Source organism: Aplidium turbinatum, chromosome 7 (assembly GCF_918807975.1).
Source record: "Aplidium turbinatum chromosome 7, kaAplTurb1.1, whole genome shotgun sequence".
NCBI classification, from domain to species: Eukaryota; Metazoa; Chordata; class Ascidiacea; order Aplousobranchia; family Polyclinidae; genus Aplidium; species Aplidium turbinatum.
Window position 1 is genome coordinate 20,765,884 of NC_137478.1, and position 20,903 is coordinate 20,786,786.

Sequence of the window (20,903 nt, forward strand, 5' to 3'; positions counted from 1 at the left end):
TGTTGAACGTTAAACCCTTTTTGTTAACACACAGCCTTAAAAAACTCTCAAAAACATTTAAATTGCAGTCTATATTAAAGAGCTGGTTGGTGGAACAAAACTTGATAATAGCGAAATTAAGGTGGTTCATAGCTAAAAGCTTTTTGTCTGTCTCTTCAGGAGCTTGCTATCACAAGTATGTCCACCTCATTCTGACAAAAATGACTACAGAGGATCAAACAAAAAACTTCAGGCTATAAACCATTTTTCCTTCAACATCTTCATGTAACGCATTTGGGCTAGAGCTTTCTGGTCAAAAATTATCACATTGCAATAAAATTGAGCAGGTATCAAGGTAACTAGTAACATTTTACGAATTTATGGATGATAATATGTTTAGTTTTTAATTGAATAAATTAAGAACATAGCAAACGTCTTCGACCTTATCGTATGTAAACCAGTGAAGACGATTTGCTTGACTGCAATCGAAGGAAACGTGAGTCACGCTTACTTTGCTTTGATCGATATTCATCCGCAAACGCATTTCCTCCAATTGGAATGTAGTAAAGCCTCAAATCAATGTGGTGAAGCAAAGGGGCACGGGTGACTTGACGCCGTCTGAAAACGCACGGAACAAGATATAACAAAGACATTTGAAAGCATATACATTTTATTTTCTAAATCCTTTTTCTGCCTTTTGTAGGCTACTTGATTTTTGTCGACTTGAACGCAGAAGTAAACTCATGATCGCATCTTATATGATATGCAATTTGAAATTTTTAAATAATTTATCTCTCTTTGTTCGAAACTTTTTACGTAGGCTTACCTCAATTCGTAATACGCTCGTGCGATATCACCGAATGTTCTGTCATTTCCAACAAAAGCCAACTTTAGAATTTTCTTTGGTGACAATCTTCCTTGAACTTGGGTAAGCGAACATCTATTTGTCTGGTTTCTCCTATCAGACAACACGAAATGTAAGCTACAGCATGGTGATCATAGTTATAGGCTAAAGGTATATATATAAAAAAAAAATCATAGGGTAACTTACTCTTATACAGCATTTCATTTTATAACCCTAGCTGTGACTTTGTTGTTGCAAATAAGATGTAGGCCTATATCGGCTAGGTTGTTTTTACCTATGTAAACATTATATGTAGGTAGCTTTAACAAGTCGGCCAAGCTTAGTCTATATAGGCCTATAGGTTGAGTTCATTTACCAGAGAGTTTGTGTATTTTGTATCACCTTCTAACATTTAGTATTCATTTGCATAAAGATCCAAAGACAAATAGGTAGTTCTTTCTTTAAACCAAGCATCTCATGCAACAAATGCCATGTAGCTTATGCTGCAAGAAATGACGGTTGTTGGGCAATGGGCTTAAATTAAACGTGATACTCTAAGAACAAGTTTTTACAAAAATTTTTTTTGCAAAACATTTAAATTAAGGATAGTCAGCAAGTTAGGCACCGAATCAAAAATTTTAATTCGTTTAAATACATCGCAGTGCTTCTAAATTTCTAACGTAAAACAATCCAACCCAGCAATAATGTTACTCGCTTTTTTGTGCATCAACGCATGATGCATTTACCCAGCCACAGCCAGTCAGTCATGTCTTTCGTGTTTACGCTTTGCGCGCCTGAAGCAACGGAACTACAAACCCACACGTGTCATGCGTCAGAGTGTTTGTCAAAAACATTTTTAGAAAATTGAACGAAACGAATTTGTAAGTTATTCATTCAGAAAAACACGTCAACATCTTAACACTGACAAGACAAGCAAGCCTGCTTACTGAAAACGTTTGAAGCAGGTAAACTTTTTTTGCAGCCTAACTGTTTAACTGTAGCCTAAACCATATGCTCAGTATAACAGAAAGTAGCCTAAGTAATAATTAGGCTCTTAACACGACGCTTCGCTAATAATTTATGCGAAGTGATGGAAACTTTATATTGTAGGCAATATTTAACAATCTTCGTTGCATATTGAAGATAGTTGTCTTTAATATCTATACGCTAAATATAAGGTTAAAATATAAATAGCTTCACATTATTATTTATATTTACAAACCTAATAGTCGGCCGACAGATTTGTAGCTCTAGTTTAAGCTACTTTCAACAAACATCGCTGCATTTTCTTTACCTCACACCTTGTCTTCTGAGAAACTTGACTCCTGCTACCCCAGTGTCTTCCCAAGTGTCCTCTCTGTTGCCTGCTTGACAACCAAGAGCGGCATCGTCACTGCTTTTGTCCGCTGTAATTCCTGAGTCCATTCTGAAATTGCTTGAGTTATGTATTGCAATGAAGACAGGGAAATCAATAATTTACAGTAAATTTACACGACAGTTTCAAATCATAATGACCATGGGTTGTCATAATCACACACATCAGCTCTGCCCCTGTGCAGTAGCTAGACCTACAGCAGTTATAAATATAACCAATTAATGCAAATGATCGCGGTTCTTTGTTGTTGTAAACATATAAATATGTTTATTCCGGGGATAAATTGTAACAAATGCAAACAAAGTGCTTAATGCAGCAAGCAGAGCGAGAGCAATGACAGAAAAACTAACAGAAATAAATTAGTTCTGTTTGAATAAGTGTTGTACCTGATGATTGTTATCTGTCATGAAACCATACAGTAGGTAGCGCATAATTTATCCAAGGTAATCTTTCTGTAATTGCAAATATCTCTATATTCTATTGTGTGACGGCGTTCTTCCACATTGTAAAAGATAATCGCCATACATAGATTGTCATAGGTCGATTGTAAATGAAGAAATGTTATCTCCATCCATACATGAATGTATCACAAAGTTAACAATGTGATGCAGTGAAACCTCTGGTGTTGTTTAAACCTATCTGTAGCGACACGTGGTTTTATGAGGACGCCCCACTCTAGGAGTGAAATATTTCGCAGAAGGAAATATGCTAGAAATGTGAAATTTTTTACTTTTAGTTTTTATTCTTTGCGAATTTTCTAAACCTAAACTGGTCATTTTGTACCTTCCTGCCCTTCACAATAAGCATTTCGTCTCAGGTGGCTAGACATTTTCGTGCAATGCTAGTTATATATATGTTAATGTTAGTGCAATTACTCAATTACTTTGAAATGTAAAAATGCCTTATATTTATGAGAAAAAGTAATTTTTTGTTTAGTTTAGCATTACTATATGTTATAATTCAAAAATTTCAACTTTGAAGCTATTTTCGGGAAATTAGAATAAAAGCGACTTTCTGACGTATTTTCATCTCATACACTTTATTTCAATAAATTTGTTCGGTAAAAATTTAATTTCTACACGCACAATACACATGGCTATTATCTTGTAAAATATTTTGGCTCTGTGATTTTCGTAGCTCTCGTTGTTAGCTAATAATTAGCACGGGGCTAAGATAGCTGGTGACGTGCTTTCCGCGTACGAAAACAGCTCGTACTAAGATAGGGTTAAGGACATCGAGAATAACCAGGGTTTCTTGCAATTTGGTTTATTTAAGAAAATGTAAGTGTTTTTCGATAGTCGCAACAACCTCCTTATAAACACATATTGTTTTACGAAAGGAAATTGGTCGGAGGATTTACAAGGTTCAGCTGTATTATATTAGAGATCTGCAAGCTGCTCTGTAACCTTTAACCTTTATAGCCTGCTAGACAAATTCTCTCTGAATATAGATTTTATCAGAAAAGGACAATGTAGTTTGCACAAGATTCATCACAAGTGTCTGCGTTGCATGTTTTTGTGGACGCAATCAGACTCCGCCCGGATAGCTCAGATGGTTAGCGCGTGACTTCGTGATCGAAGAAGCTTCAGGATCACGCGGCGCTGGTTCAACTCTCCGGGTGTGCGCTTAAGTAACGCATCCTAAAGACTGCTGTCCATTCAGCGGCACATAATGGATGGAATAATTCCCGGTAACAACACTTCAACAACAATCGGAAAACTTCACTCTGTAAATCTCGGTAACCGGCCCTGCGTCAAAAACCTCTACAAGTATGCGAAACCACCAGGAATAACTTCACAGTGTAGATTTTGTGTATATATAGTGTAGAGCGTGGAATTCGCTATTGTCACAGCGAACTCGCAGCATCAGGCTAAAACAGATCGTTAAAATCTACACTTTTAAGTAAGCAACGAGCATGCTGCTAAAAGCAAAACTCAATCAATTGCATACCAGGAATAACCCATCAAGGTTTTGTCAGTCCGAGAATAAAGTTTTAAAACCAAAACGACATTTTTTAATAAAATAAAAGAGAAATGTAACTTACCTAGACCTGGAATCATCACCATCAAGAAAGACTTGCTGCCTGTCGTCTGATAAACACAAGTACAGATATTACTGTAGCCTATTACATAGCCTAAATCACAAGTAGGCATATTGCAGTTTATGGCAGAGCAAGTATTAATCCTATCCGAAAAGGATGGAACATAAACATTCTGTCTCAATGCAAATGTAAAAAAAGAAAAATTGTAAATATCTTTTTTGTCAAATTAATATCAAAACTTTTGAAAAGCTAATTTAAAACTATCTACAATTTTTGCAAGTTAAATCCGTGCATGTTAAACCACAACTTGTACCAGGCATATTGCCAACAACCAACATGTTATTCAAAACAATTTGTTGTCAGAACGAGATCAGATGATCAGGAAATTACTTTTTATGATGAGAACACATTTCTTTGTATGTCGCTTTAGTGGAAAGTTACGTAATTCACGATACTGCTGAAGCCATTGAATGTTAGTTACAAATAAAAATGGAAAGAATTTCGGAACATGCCAGCAAATCTACTGAGTCAGCATGCACTCACAGAAGCAGTTTGTTTTCTAGTGACGTCATACAACAAAATCACAAATCTTTTTAAAATTTTAAAGAAGCAATTCACCGATAGTAAATAAAAAAAACAAAATTTGACCAAGATAAAATTAATTCAGATGAAAAAATAGCCTAGAATAATTATACCATATAGTATTCTAAGTTAGTAAAATTACAAAAATAAATAAAAAGGAGTATTAGAATAAAATCAAGAAACTGCTACAATGAATCACGTCAAGATCTAAAAAGAAATCCCCACAATGGTTACCACAGTGACTATACATTTCCTACCTAGCGAAAGCTTTCTGTTGGATAGCAAAGCGTTGTTTGACTGAGACCTGGATAGTGTTTCCACTTCATGCAAGGGATCTAATCTATTGTTATCAAGAGTATCATAACTAAAGGATTTGGCAACAGCACCGGACGAAATGGAACCTTTCGGTGAAATTGAATGTCTTCTGCCCGAATCCTCGCTATGGCTCGATAATTTGCTCAGTTCATTTTCTTGGCTGTTCAACGGAATATTATTTGTGCTTGGAAATAGCTGGAATATGTTCATTTGTCTGTTTTTGCCCTTTCTTTTCTCATGTAAAGAGTTTTTAACGGGAAGAGAGGTTGTCCGCCATCTTGAATAACCATCTTCATCAAAGAAATCGGTTGTATCAGCTGGAGTGGAACTTGCTGAAACTAATATTGTGTTGTATAAGAAAAAATGGTTTTGTACGTTCAAAGTAAATAAATAAAAAAATAAAATAAAAAAACGATAAAACTTTGACTTTTCTAATATCAAGTCTATGCAGCATGATGTAAATTAAAGTTTAAACTTCAAGGCCAAGCAAAGCTTAAAACAAGGTTAGAGTGTTTAGCTTTAGATATTGTCTTTCCTTGCCTGTATGATATATGCTGTAAATTACATGTTATATGAGTGATGAATGATAGAAAAAAAAACAAAAAAAACATGAAAACTTTACACTGTAAATTATAGTGGTAAGTTATCCTAAGGATTTATCATTTGACATTAATACGTTTATATTCAATGTGTTGATCATGCAATATGTTTGCTACAACGAGAACGCTTACGTGTTTGCTTTTCATTGTCTGTGCTGGATTCTTCAATCAAGTTATTGTTCTCAATAATGCTTCTGAAGTCTTCTAGTTCTTCCAAAGAAAGATCGATTTGACTTCCAAAATCGGTTCCTCCACGCTGGGAAGCAGTTCGACGAATTCCACGAACAATCTTCATTCCTTTGCGACCAATTGTTAAAAACCTCTTCTTTGCTTTCTTGGAGCGAGACGAGTTGGGTTTTTCTTGGGTGGAGATGCTAGAGTTGGAGTTCTTGGGCTCAATCGGAGGCTTCAAAGAGTTTTTAGATGAGGATAGATCTGATACAGACGATTTGCTTCTTCCTATTTTCACATCAGACGAAGAACGCAAACTTCCAGATGTTCTGTTTCCATTTTCCAACTCTTTCTTCTCGTCATCAGAGAGAAGCCCAGAGAATCTAAAGGAATATGCCAATGTTTCAAGACTTTCTCCATCTCCTTTGGATTTTGGAGTCGCAAATCCTTTTTCGCTGAACTTTTCCCAAAAGTCCCCTGATGGAAATTCTTCCGTTATGTTAAGAGATTTTTCTTCAGATGCAACTGGAGATTTTCCAGGAGTATCTGAAGACTTTTCAAATGATTTCAAAGACAGTTTTCCTGGTGAATTCTGAAAAAAAGTAATGTAGACTATCACGAATACAAATCAAATAGATTTGCTTGCCTACACTCAAAAAACCGATGACAAGTGCGGGTTGGGATAAAGCATAGCAATCTGTATTCACAAGCCTTACCAACGTGCGAACTAAAAATAATGACTGGAGGCTGATGTAATTTTGATTTCAAATTCAAAGCTAAATGTACTTATTTCTTTAAAATGGTAGTCATGAGAAACCAAATTGCCAAAGTGTATTCATTAAATCTCAAATCTCTACAAATTTCTTGGTTTCATTTAAACAAAAAATACGACAAACATTTCCTTGATACCACTGAAGCGAGATGCTCTTCAGATTTTTAGCACAAGTCCCAAAATATAGTTCTACACTAACATGGTAGGCTAACAGAAGCACAAAAGCAGGCCAAAATCACACAAAACAAAGCCTACTGGAAAGACAATGTTTGTCAACTGCTTATCAGACTATCATTTATACTAGCGATTTTGAGTACCATCAAGCGTAGCAGATCAACTTCCAGTCAAATCTGAAGCCTGCACATTGGCATGACTTGCGTATATAGGTCGTCATGGGAGATGGGACAAAGATTGTTTTATCTTTTTCAAAATTACTTGGCTGCGTCGTGACCACATTTCCACATTGTTATTTGTATAAGAAAAGTTACTAGGCCTTTGGTAGTGTACGGAAATCAATGACTCGAATCAGTAGGCTATTTAGAACTCAGAAGAGTGGTAATTGACCTCTGAATAACATGTTACTGCCACACAAAATCATCAAGCTCTTGACCTAACTGGCTGTTTTCGAAGTAGTCGTCAACAAGTAGGCTATAAGCTATAGGCCTACCCTATCTTCAGAACAATAAAAAATGCAATAGGTGAGGTGTTTTGTGCTACTAAAAATTAACACAGCACAACTTTCGATCAGGCCTTAGGCTACTTTTGTCAATTATTGACTTGTAGAACATCTATGGGTACCAACGTGACCATTTTCCTGCAGACATTCATGCGTGGCAGAAATCATGCAGGAGATAATAAGCTACGTGCCATATCAGCGAATTGATATGCTGCCAGTGGCACAAGCTTTACATGTGATGACAAGATCCGTGTCTAACCATTTATTATTCCCACAACTACTTCTGGTGAGGTTTGGTTCGATTCCAAGTTTAGTCATACCAAAAACAAAATAATATGGGTTCGTTGCTTTCTTTTTTGCAAAAGACAATGAGCAGGCTAAACATCCGGGATACGGTCACAACTACGCCAAGTCCACAACACGAAAACGCACAATCACGAAACGATTTTAGTTATTGTTCAACGATGATGAATCATCAAATTATTATTGTTATTCGTATGCTGTCTGACAAAGACACAAACAATGATGTTGTAAAACATGTGCTTTGTTCAATACCATAATAAATAAGCAACAACACTAACGTTGCAACGAGCTTGTGTGGCAATTAGCCTACTCCTCAAAAAGTTGATCAAGTATTTCTCACCCACCTTGTCTCCGTCAGTGTAGTCTTCAATCAGTCCGCTGTCCCTTGCATTCCCAGAGCTTAACAAGCTCGAACGCTTTTTGTCAAGATCTTAATAAATCATTATGCAATTGCATTTATTTCTCGCTACAGAACGTAGGCTAGCCTACATCATTGCAAGTGCTTGAAAAGGGAGCATGCTGTTGCATGTCATAAATTGTGCTGTAATGTTTAGTAGTGCTAACTTTTATTAGAAGTGAAACATTGATCGACACTCACTATCGTTTGATGGCGAAGTTAGTTATTGTTAAGCCTTTTGACAAAACTTGTTGCTATAATTATAGTTTTGAATTGGTGAGTCAATTTATTTAAAATGGACTTCTGAAACAGTGCAAAATAAAACTAAAGAGTGTTATTTTCATTGGGAGCTTCAACAAAAACTAGTGATCAACAGTATAATTTGTGATTACCGTTGAATAACTTGAAACAAAATTTAATGAAGTTCTGCTTCTTAAATTTTGGTTTGATAAAAGTATTAGGGTTTTTGTTATCTTATTGTCGGTATGTTATCAGTATTACAAATCCACAATCTCTGGATGACAGACAACAGTCTTACATCGTTTCTTCCTGGATTTGTAAGTGCTGCTCTTCCTTTTTTCAATAACGAATTCCTGAGCTGTCAGGCGGACCTGTTCAAAAATGGCATCAGCAAGTCTATTCCGGTCGAAGGTCTTTAGCTCAACCTGAGACAGTGGAAAAGTATGAATAAATTAAATTCATCAATCTAGGGTTTTACTAGCCAACTACTAAATTGCAGGCTACAGCTTCACGACTAGAAAATAAAACAATACTGGAAAAGAAATCTATGTCCAGTAGTATTTTCATTCGTTGTCGTATATTGAGATGCCATTGTTGACTATATCATGAGGAAGGATAAGTTAAAACACATTGCTTTTAGTGGAAAGATCAAAGAAAAACGAACTCGTGGAAAACAGCGTCTCACTTTCCTCAATAACCTCAAGGATCATCTTCACGTTATAACCACAACAATTTTTAATGCAACCTGAGACAGTGGAAAAGTCAAGTACTGGGATAAATGGAAAGAACTAAGCATCAATGCCTCATGCTGGAACAGGCATGGTACACAAAGAAGAAGAAATCATATGTCGTTTTCAGCATGAGCTCCCACTTTATATTTGTGCACCTCAGACATTTAGCATTTACAGTAGTTTCAAATCTAACCTGAGCATAATTCATCTTGTCTGTCACACACGAGCCTTCCGAGTTTTTTTCGCCAGTGGATGAAAAAGATGTAGACGACACAGTGGAAGCAGTGCGGCTGAGATACGAGTCATTGCGAGGTGGAGAAACAAAGCTTAACAAGGCAGGAGAAGACTGAGTGGCGTCAGATAAACTTCTATGTGAAGATGCCTCGTCGCCTAACAATGGTTTTTCTTTGATCACATGAATATTCTCATTGCTGTTCTTGCCATCTATTCAAAAACACAAAAACAAAATATCAAATACGACTCACTCACTTGTTCAATAGTCGTCTGTTGTTGTTAAGAATAACCCAGACAGTCACTTTATCTGGTCCAGATATTTATCAGGTCCGGTACGGACCTGACCAGTTCTCTACCAGATCTGGATCAGATACAGAAGTTTCTTTATCTTAAGCAGACTATTTTATACGACTACAAAACACAAGAGGAAACATTGGAAGTGGTTGAAATGAAGAAAAGTTTCTTTTGTTATAAGACAGAAGGATAATTTATAATTAAATAGTATTTTAATGTCAATGAAGATGAAGACAAGTTTAGTTTTCGAAACTTTTCTAAGCATGAGCTTAGTGTCTATATATTGAGGTCTTTTTTGTTTAGCTTATCCAAAAGTTCCAACCATTTTTCTCCTAAATTTCACCTTGTTCGTCCGAAGTCAATGTGTTTGAAAGTGCTTCTAACTGCTGTCTGATGAACTGCTGCGCTGAAGTAGGATCTTCCATGTCCACTGATTGTTCCATCACATCCAACGCCTCGGTATAAACATGTGCTAGTTGGGATTCAGAGCAGGTCTGGTAAACGGTGACAATAAATCGCCTATTAAAACCCTCGGATGGCATTTGTTTAAACGAATGTCGTTCTTGACAGCTTGTTGTAAAGCAGCATAACGTACAACCAATTAACCAATTCAGTGAAGTTTTATTGATTGAATCTTTTATACCAATCAGATAGCTAACCTTTAAAAAATGGACTGACCATATAAAATCACCTGTAGAGCTTGCAGTTGGAAAAAAAGTCTAACAGCCAATCTACTACCAAAAAAATTCAAGATTGTGGTGCGGCCAGCAGTTAAACTAAGCTACCTTTATTGGGTCAAAAATAACTTTTACCAATGCACACATGAATATGTGTGTTTTAAAAGTAATGATGAAATTCTCAAACCTCCAGCGTCTTTCGCAACGTAGGAAGATCACAGCTGTTTTGACCAAACACAGAATGAAAAATATGTTCTAACAATAATTTTTGCTGAAAAGCCTCCCCGGAAGCTGAGTTATTATCACACTTCCTAATCAAGTGACCAAGAGCTGTGTCCATTGTATCCCAATTTCTTTTTCCTTTGTCCACAAAAATGCTCACAGGTGTTCCGGGTATTCCGCTAAATAAAGAAGCACATCAGATATCTATCTACACCACGTCAGCACATTCGGCTTGTAACGTCATTGTACAAAGGGGAACAAAGCGTTTTTGTCACCAACCTAGAAACGTCAAAGTACAGTCACAATTGTTCACTACTGTAATTAGCACGTCAACGAAAATAAATGTCGCAATATAAATAGGAACCATGTAGCTATAAATGCAATTATGTCACGTGTATAACGTTTTTCTAAACCATAAACATTATTCATTTGCGACTTATGATGGTAATTATGTCATTATGATGAACTGCACTCTGTATACGATAATGCAAACCGTTCACCAAACAAAACAGTATCAATTTATTACTAATTATTTTGGAACACACAGCACAAAATTGTAAGGCCTATCATCTTAGTAGCCGAAACATTGGTTAGTTTAATAAAAAACAACACTTTTATAACTCAGCAGTTAAACCAAACAATGAATCATATTACATAAAAAGCAACAAAAAATATCGATGGGCAAATATAGTTGAAATATGAACCCTTTGACCACGCCATTTCAAATGCTAATCGCAGCTAGGTTTGTTTTCGCTAAGAATAGCCTACGGTACTCACAACAATGGTGAGTTGGAGTTTTGGTTACAGTTTTGTATTTCCTGCTCTTGGAAGAAGACTGTTCTTCGAAAATAACCTTCAAGAAATTGGAATATTTAAATCAATTGACACTTTAGTTTTTGTTTATTTTCGTGCTTTCAACAAATCAAAACATATTTAAATATCCACTGTCTGCACTTTAGAGCATCATTATCTAAATGTTGTTTGTACCTTTCCTTTTTTTCACGTTGTTGCAATATTACATGTTGCTGGAGCGAGTCCAAAAGTTACTAAGCTTTGAAAGTACCGTAACTGACAATACAAAAACCAATTGAAAACAATGCGGGCAACTCTTCCATGAAATGTGTGGTGTTATCGGTCCAATGTGGGAGCTTTTGCTATGTTGGAAACATTCTTTCTAGTCTAATAATTAAGATTTTTTGCGGGAAAACGTTTTCTTAGACGCTGCTGGAGTTTTTTATTTAATCATTTTTTTTCTAATTTCAAATTCTTCTGTAAGTCTAAATTGGAAAACAAAATTATCTATTTTTTTCAAGTAGGCTATCGTAACTTTACGAGATTTTCCAACTTTACAGCAAAAGGGCATCGAAACAGCAGACTTTTTTTTAGAACAAACACAAAACAATTCTACGTGTAAAGTTTATGATAAATCAAAGATACCCTCCTGCTTATACCCCAAATATAATGAGGCAGAAACATAGAATATATATGCAGGAAATACCCATTCAAGTAGAAAACCTTTGATTAGACATTTCAAGTGGATATACATATTTGGTATGTACGTTTTCGATAGACAAGCAGCTTTGCTATGTTCATAACAATGCCAAAAATTAAACACTCAACTTAATAGAACATGTCTACACAACGATTGTAAACATTAGCCATATAGACTGAATGTCGAATTTACTTACCGGGTGATTTCATCTCAATTTGAATCAAGTCCAGTACTTCTTTTACAACTGAAGACACAGGTAATGGCATCAAAAGTAACTTTTGAATGGTTTCATATGCTTTTTGTAACGAATGCATGGGCACATGAGGCGCCTAAATAAAAAAATATATGTGATGATAAACACTTCACCTGCAATGAACCTACAAAGTTGAGCAGCCAAAATTTGCTTGAATGCGAACAACGGCCAGCATAGCCTTTTTCATGCAAGAAACCGCAGCAAATTAATTTTGTTTTGAGATAGGCCTACTGCGCAATACATTACCTTTGCTTTGGTTTAAAATCAGAGTATAGGCTATGTACAGTAAGTAGGACTACATGGAGAAGCTCTTTTACTGAAAAAAGTGTGCAGTATAAGAACTGTTAAGTTCAGGAGGAAATTGGAACTTTCTAAAAATGACTTCCGTAAATTGTTTTTCACAAAATATAGTAGGCTAATCACGATTTATAGCCGTTGGCTCAAAGGCTCCTTGTACGTGAAAAAACGAGACGTTTATTCACTACAACATCTTTTTATAGTTCTTTAAAGTACCTAATTTTGCCATAAAGCTATCAAACTCAGCATGAGCGAATAAACCACAATCTGCAAACTACAACTAATAGTAAGATGTTGATAAGCCATCAGGTGTACCATGATCAAAGCTTCTGAGATTACATGGAGGAGAGTGATGAGCTCAGACTCTTCACTTCGTATGTACTTCTGCAAAATTAAAATTGAAGAATTAAAAAATGCTAATAAGTTATGACGTAGTGCTAATTTCACATATCTGTATTTCTATCATGCCGAGAAGTAGTTTGCCAACCGAAAAGGTTGGTAAGGAAAAGGTATCTGGTCCCAGGATCTAACTTTCTAGGAAACTGAAACTTTATAGGAGACAAGCCTTGTCTGACATTATCGTGCATAATTATCATATGCGTTATGACAGTCAACTACAAGGTATTGGGCCACATGTTATACAGAAGAAGCAAATCAATGTTGTTGTTTTTTTTTTCTGAATTCTAAACCTCAAAATCATTTGTCTGGGCTATCATTCACAACAGTATTTCAATAAACTTTTATGTTGCAGAATCAGTTTTCGTCCATTAAGACTCATCAGTACAACTAGAACGAAACAAACTAAGCATTGCATTTTAAATTGATAAAAGTCAATAATTATACAGAGGATATCTCCCTTGCAGAAACTGTCTGTAAAGCACTGACAGTAACACAGAACCGAGTTAAACTCAGTGCAAACAAAAGCACGCATTATACTTTATCATCACGATATTCATTCGAAAAAGAACCTAAATAAGAACTGAAGCCAACGTTGGACTCAATTTAGGACGTATGCTAAAAGTTGCATTGCCAAAACAGCGCATCAAAGTCACATTGTTTACTTGTGCTAAAGTTTGGCTGAATACCTAACCGAAAACGGTAGCGGCCGATCAATCTATAACGCAACGCATCCACCGCAGGATCACATCCTGTCGTGACGTCATATATTTTGTTTGTTTACCATTTGTTCAAAGATGACGTTTAGATTTCAAATCAGCACATGTATGATACAGCAGTCGGTATCTATCAAGGTGTTTTCAATTCATAAAAAATGCTTTGTACGGTTTTTGAAAATGTTATTCAACATTCTAACGTTATGTAAATAAGCGTTCAAAAGGAAACGCTTAAGTAGTAATTTTATGCAATCAACTCTGAAAACAAATATATTAATGTTATTAAAATATAGCAACACATTACGTTTTCGTACATTGTCACATTACCTTTTCAAAAATTGTCACATTACCTTTTCACACATTGTCTCATTACCTTGTCTATTAATATTGTTAGGGCTTCCATCAATGGGGGAATAGTATCTTGATCCTTTTGAACTTTGTTTCGGAAAGTTGCGTATTTAATGCTGTCCCCAACTGTAATACAGAGATGCTTTACAAACCTTTAAAGGAGTTTATAATACGTCACTACCGACTTGCGTGTGCAAGTTTACTTAAAATTAAAAAAGTAACCTTCCCAAGTAGCAAAGATTGGCGTCTAGCCAGCTCCACGCTAGCGAAGTTATTGGCGACGCGCCAGCGATAATCGCCATCTAGCCGCCACCGATCTGCTCATCGCATAGCCGGCGTAACGCTGGCGAAGTTCGACAATAAAGTCGGCTGTGCGTTAGCGCCTCGATCGCGAAAGTCGCTCAAGTTAGTTAACGGCGCGCTGTCTGTACGCCAACGAATTTCGCTAAACTTACTGGCACGTTTTTGCGGCTGCGCGCGCTGTCGCTGGACTGACGAATGTCGCCTTGCTGAAGCCCATTTTTTTTCGGCCACCAGCAGCAGCTGTTGTTTGCGAAATTATCAAAACAAAACACTAAAACTTCTTGAGCATTTCGTGTATTAATTGTCTTTTTGTGGTTAAAGCGAGACGCAATTCAAGAATGTAAAACAATGAAGATTTTTAATACACTGTCTTACCACAGCTCCGTTTTCGTAACACAATGCTAAAAAATGTTTCAGTAATATGAATGGCGGTTTTTCTGATCATTTGTAATACAAATAACAGAACAATTTACAAGTCCAAGCCATGGGAGAGCAAAGCTAAAGACTATAAACATGAAATTATTTGTAAAAGCCCAGCAGCTGTTAAGTGAATTTTGACAGTTTTCGCAAAACAATAATTTTTAAGCAAAAAATTCTATTAAAAAGAAAACTTTCTTGGTTTTCCAACTGATTAAAATCTTTGCTTGCAAGATTTACCTTAGGCCTAGGGTAGGGGTAAGTAAAATTTACTCCCGGTTAGAAACCAATTGTGTACTACATACGACAGTGTCATAATTATATAAGCATATATGATAGGTATTGCAATACGTCAAAATCACAGCACTGGAAGAAAATACACAGCAACATCAAGAACACTACTATTGCTTGCACTGTACTCTATGATGTAATAAAGATTAATACGTAGCCAGCAGGGAAATTCAAACTAATGAGTTTTTTGTGCTATCTGGCTTTGAGGGTTGCCAGCACGGCAACCACAATTATAGGGAAGGGCCGCCTGAACGACGACCATAACGCATTTTCGTTTGCACATCTGTTGTGGCTGTCATGCTGGCAACCTTCAAAGCCAGATAGCACAAAATTCAAACCCTCATAACATACCATTGCATGAAAACAAATGTAAATCCACGTATGATACATGCAGTATACCAACAATCATAAGTGATTATTGCGTTCCGACATCCATTAGGTAAATAAAAAAAAAAATGGGAACAGGTTGTTTTGACGCCAAAGAGCTTTGGTTCGGGGTAATGTTAGGGATTAGGACTGGCGGCAAAACACCCCTCCGAAAACACGTTTGAATAACAACATTAAACATGTTTCTCGGCAGCCGATTTGTAGCAAGAATTGACAGCGATAGACACCGTGTTTCGCCCATGAGGCTGGGCTCGTCAGTATCGCACCACTAATTCTGCCACAATGATATTCGACCACCGCTTACATTAAACATATTAATTAAATGATTAATAACATTAAACTCGACTTCACTACAAGAATTAATATTAGTGAATAGACGGCACAACAGTGTTTGGCAATAGCTTGTCGGGATAAGATTTTCCCAAATACAACTACTGTACGAAGGAAGCAAACCGAATAAGAGGCACAAAAATAATAATTCGCAGCAAGATGTTAAAATAGAACACTAAAAGGTCAACAAACAATCAAAAAACAGATAGCGTTCATGTATCGTCCATGTATCGTCGTTTTTTTTCATTTCTGTCACCAGCCGCCATCAAATACCGCTTCACTGCAGATTTGTAAACTTTGTCCGTCGCCTTGGCTTGCCTTCGAATCACATCTGTAATAATACAATATGAGCTCTCTGTGAAAACAATTTCGCTCACAACAACAACTTAATTACACTACTAACTCATTATCAGGGATCGAACCGATGGCAAGTATCCTTAACCTGCATGAGGACATGAGCGGGGTTCATTACAATTAAATGTACTGTATAAACCCCCCTATGACGTAGCAAGACGGGTAGTAATATAAAAAATTGTAATTAGAGAACGTTCAAATATTACGTAACGCCTTCGACGGGGGGGGGGGGGGGTTATGTAAAGCGTTACGTTAGCGTCACATCGGTGGGGGAGGGGGTTTAATATAATTCATCAGTGATAATATTCAGCACTATTGAAACATCTTTTGTGATAAGGTGCTGCTGAAACCCGTGATTTATCTTGCAACAACAACCACGCATGTGATATTGGGAAGGCATGGCTAAATAGTAGAAACTGATATAACTTATTACAGGACGTTGTCAAATTTTAACGTTTATATTACAGAAAAATATTCCATTCCTTGATAAATCTTCCAATTTGTCAATCCTCAGTTGATTTGATTTATATTTAACTTCCATTCATAAAAACAAAGAAGCCTGGCATTTTCCACCATCGTACCGTAGTATGCATGGTGTTAGCAATAGCATTGCAGCACTTATTACTGACGATAGCTCGTAAAACTACTTAAATATAGGCTACAATTATATAAATACAAACTTACCAAATTACATTTTTTTATTTTCAGATCAAGAAAGGCAGTTTTTTCGTTTTTTCCACTTCAATTAAACTGAGCGGCCAGATCGTCTTTCATTAAAAGTCGCATAACTCTCCACACAGTTTCTGTACAATCATTTCATCCAACCGTTGTTATTTTCCATCGCTGTTAAATGAACATCCACACGTTACTCAATAGTCAGTTTAGAATTGAACAAGGTAACAAGCGAAGTCTAGATCGTGAACACAAACAACCACACGTTCTATATATTGGTTAATCGTTAGGTTATTCTTTAAAAATCATCATAAATTGGTATTGGTTTAATAAACATGATTCTATTTACAAACTAAATTATTTCTGCACACAAAATGTATGTGGAAGCATTTAGAGCAAAACAAACAAGTTTTAAAAATTGAAACTGAGCAGTTGAATAATTAAAAGCCCAGACAGCAAAATCTGTCATTTTTACATTGGTTCAATGTCCGCAGACGTCACATCAATGTAAAAATGACGGGTTTTGCTGTCTGGGAGGTTCTAATCTTTTTTGAGTATGATTTACTGTAGTTACCACCTGCAAAGCGAAAACAAACATGTAACTAATATGACAACAGTTACTTTATAGGTGCAATAACAAATATTTTGTCAACACGTCATGTTAGAATTTAACTGATCGGTTGTTGCATGACATAAGACTGGTGTAGCCATGTCGGAATAGGATTGCATGTACCTATTCCGACATGGCCTACCACACATGTAGCTTGTGGCATAAAAGTGTATAACAAATGAGTACAGTGACTTACAATAGCTGCCAAAACATCCGCATCTTCTTCTCACTTTTCTTCCAGATCAAAAAGAGAGCGTTTGTTAGCTTGCTTAAATCTTCATGTAATTAAGGTTAAAACACAACAGACTAGGACACAGTTCCCTCTTTCGACACTTTCTTACATGCTGTAGGCGTAATCGGGTACAGCAAAATAAGTGCAAAGTAAGCTTTATTGTACAGCAGTCTACCACTCTACCCAATAACTGAACAAGCGCAAATGACAATTAATCAGACAAACAGGCTCTTCAAATCAAATCAACCGCGTGTTTGAAATGGCACGTGACTTCAAGCAAGCGCAACTAAACGGTATGATGGCGAATTTTTCTAATCCAGCGCGAAGCTCGGCCTTTCGTACGAAACCAATGATCTGTCTGACGAAACTCGACGGCGCGTTGCCAGCGGAAAGCGAGCGAAAATCGGAAGCGCGTCTCTCGCTCGAAAGTCGACGGCGCGAAGCTAGCAGAAAACGCTCACATTGGCGACATCGAAAATCGTTAGCTGTAGGACAGCGCCTCACTGGCGAATATCGTCATGACTTTAAAGAAAAAAAATCATGACGATATTCGCCAGTGAGGCGCTGTCCTACAGCTAACGATTTTCGATGTCGCCAATGTGAGCGCTCGTCGCCCTGATGACGCCAGCTGCACGCCGACTATTGCTACCTGGGTTTCTATGTTGAAGCCAATGAAGAACCTATGCATTGCATTGCCATGGTGCTCGAAACCGAAATACCGTTAATACACTTTGAATCTTTTATCGAAACTTCTCACCCAATCAGGTGAGTATTGCCACAAAAGTAAATAGACGAAAAAATGTTTGCTTAGCTTATTCATCAAGGCTATTTCTGACCTACAGTTTCTGATGCATCCAATGCTTATCACCAATTAGGAACGTTTGTCTTTAGTCTGTTGTCTGCATGTTCTGCACACTGATATTACTAATGTGGGAGGCATCCAAACTTGCTGAGTTTCGTCAAAAAGAAGCCACTCCATCACTGTCGATGGGCAGTAGAATCAAACCACTTTTTTCATTCCAAAGTTCATGCTACTTCAAGCGACCACCCGTCGATTAAAATCAAGGCACCTGCTTGTGCTAGCCGCTCAACTTCTGTTCCGCAATGCTGACAAATAAACCATATTCATAGCCAATTGGTGGGACGATAAATAATGATGAGAAGCGAGACCCAATACAAGTAGGCTTCTCTTCTTCATCCCTACTGCCAACACCCGCTTTACTGGCCTCTATGCAGCAGGTGTTGGACAGTGGCTGCTTTTCAATCATCTTTATGCAGACGTAGCTTTTCGCTCAACCATGAAGCAATAGAAAATAGCTGCTTCATTTTCCTGCTCTTATGGTGTGACCCTGAGATCCAACTACAAACAAATCATCAAACCATCATCACGATCTATCATCATCGTGTAAATCTTCGTTCACTACTAGTATGTCTTGTATGGATAAGCCAAGCGTTAAATGTTTCATAACCTTTCGGTGTAATCCGGATAAAATATCGAAACTCAGGGGTGGTGAAAGGATATATCTTCCGCTTCATCATCTCTAACGATGGTGTCAACAAGTTAATGGTATTTGTCCTACTTCAATAACTTATTTGTATGAACATGAACATTTGATAGAAAGTTGTCAACGAGGATGTAACATTGTACATTTTAGCAATGTAATGTTCGCCATTTCACGAAAAAAAAGTTATAAGATAGTCGTATGTGTCAATACATGACCACAGTCTGTTGTTTTTCATGAGCAAGCAAATTTGGCTGTCGCATTACTAAGTGAAATAGAAAAAGTACAAGCATGGCTATTTTTAGCATCAGTGATTAACACGTTCTGCCGCATGTCTCTTGTTCATGTAAAATCAAAATCAGACACAGAAGGTCCTCTTAAAGGTTATGCGTCGATCGACGCCTATAGATGGAACATGCTAAAGAGAAATACAAGAAACATCTTAAAGTTAATTTATCAATTCATGGTTGTAGTGCCTGTAGCGTAGTTGTTATCCAGCTGTAGAGCACCGTAACACCAAAACAGCCCAACAAGCAAATTGTGTTGTTTTTATATTGCTTCAACGTCTGCAGACGTCAAATCAGTATAAAAGGAACAGGTTTTGCAACCTGATCTATGAGTTGTCAGGATTGCTTTCAGTTTTTAAAAATCGTAAAAGTTACTTCCTGGTAAAACGACACAACTTTTCTATGTTGAGTTGCAGAATGGAGGGGCGTCTGAACTTGTCCATTGCCCCTTGCAGCTGTGCCATACGGGTGCAAGGGGCAATGGACAACAGCTCTTGGTTGGCAATGGACAATGGACAATGGACAACAGCTCTTGGTTGGCAACAGCTCTTGGTTGACAAGTTTCGTTTGGCATCTACTTGGGTGCAGATGTTTGCTCTATCTTCAAGCCACCTAACGGAGTGGAAGGTTTGTTTGTTAGTTTGTTTTTCATATCTTTATCCTGCATTGCGGGAAAGCGGACTGGAGCGCTATGCATCGGTGTACGCCTGCGACGTACACCTGTCCCACGCTGCAGCCGACTGCAATGTCTGTTTCCGGTTGTCTACTCTACTTATGGCTTAAATGTGGTAGCCTACTACCCATTACTCGAAATCGATCACTGGGTAGAGGCAATTATCGTAAAGTTTCTTGCCCAGAGAAACAACAGCAAGTGCGGATGGCTGGAGTCGAACATGCAGGCTCTCGACTGCGAGCCCAACGCGCTAACCACTCGGCCACTGTCTGCGTGTCATGGATGATGAAACCAAAGACTGGCTGCTCTCTAGTAGCCTTCCAGTGTAGTCCGGGAACATCGTGAATTTGGGGTGGAAAAGGATAGACCCTCGGCCCCAGAGGCTCACACGATGAAGAAGTAACTTTTGAAATTTTTTATGAAAAAGCAATTTGCCTCTTGTAAATATTCTTCTTCCTGAAGGATGCTCTTGCAAATTGTTTGCTGCCACTTTTATGCTATTACTATTATATTATTATTACTATTTATTTAAATTTGACAAGATTAACAATATTCAAACTACAAAAATGAAAGATATAGGTCGTAAACAAAAACAGCGGCAATAAGTAGCGGGCAGACAATTAAACACAATCACGATATCGCTATGTAAACAATGAGCCTCAAATGCTTCTTTTTCAATGGTTTCTTGACAACAACATGAAATAACCTCGCCACACTTGTTTAGTCCAATTTACTAAGACCATTTTTCACACCATGCCGCGTGGCACCGCTGTTTGCTAGGGCTTCCACCAAAGGCTGCCAGAAGGTCTTGTGCAGCGCGTACAAATGGCTTTCTTGATTTTAGCCGCTGCTTTCGTGGATATCTCAGCGTGGTTGCGTGTAGCAGATGGC

At 37.3% G+C, this 20,903-nt stretch overlaps 1 protein-coding gene across 1 annotated transcript in view; it reads right to left on the reverse strand.

Moving 5' to 3' along the window:
* Nucleotides 1–20,903, reverse strand: part of LOC145773829 (uncharacterized) — a 38,602-nt gene that overhangs the window by 11,794 nt on the left and 5,905 nt on the right. Inside the window, exons 7-21 of the mRNA XM_082584956.1 lie at nt 13,980–14,080; nt 12,810–12,878; nt 12,141–12,273; nt 11,230–11,305; nt 10,418–10,631; nt 9,897–10,047; nt 9,219–9,469; nt 8,593–8,719; nt 8,002–8,087; nt 5,868–6,498; nt 5,079–5,474; nt 4,243–4,288; nt 2,118–2,249; nt 806–937; nt 491–597 (exon numbers count right to left, since the gene is read on the reverse strand). Coding sequence (XP_082441082.1) covers nt 491–597; nt 806–937; nt 2,118–2,249; nt 4,243–4,288; nt 5,079–5,474; nt 5,868–6,498; nt 8,002–8,087; nt 8,593–8,719; nt 9,219–9,469; nt 9,897–10,047; nt 10,418–10,631; nt 11,230–11,305; nt 12,141–12,273; nt 12,810–12,878; nt 13,980–14,080 — 2,652 coding nt within the window. The remainder of the gene's footprint in view (nt 1–490; nt 598–805; nt 938–2,117; nt 2,250–4,242; nt 4,289–5,078; nt 5,475–5,867; nt 6,499–8,001; nt 8,088–8,592; nt 8,720–9,218; nt 9,470–9,896; nt 10,048–10,417; nt 10,632–11,229; nt 11,306–12,140; nt 12,274–12,809; nt 12,879–13,979; nt 14,081–20,903) is intronic.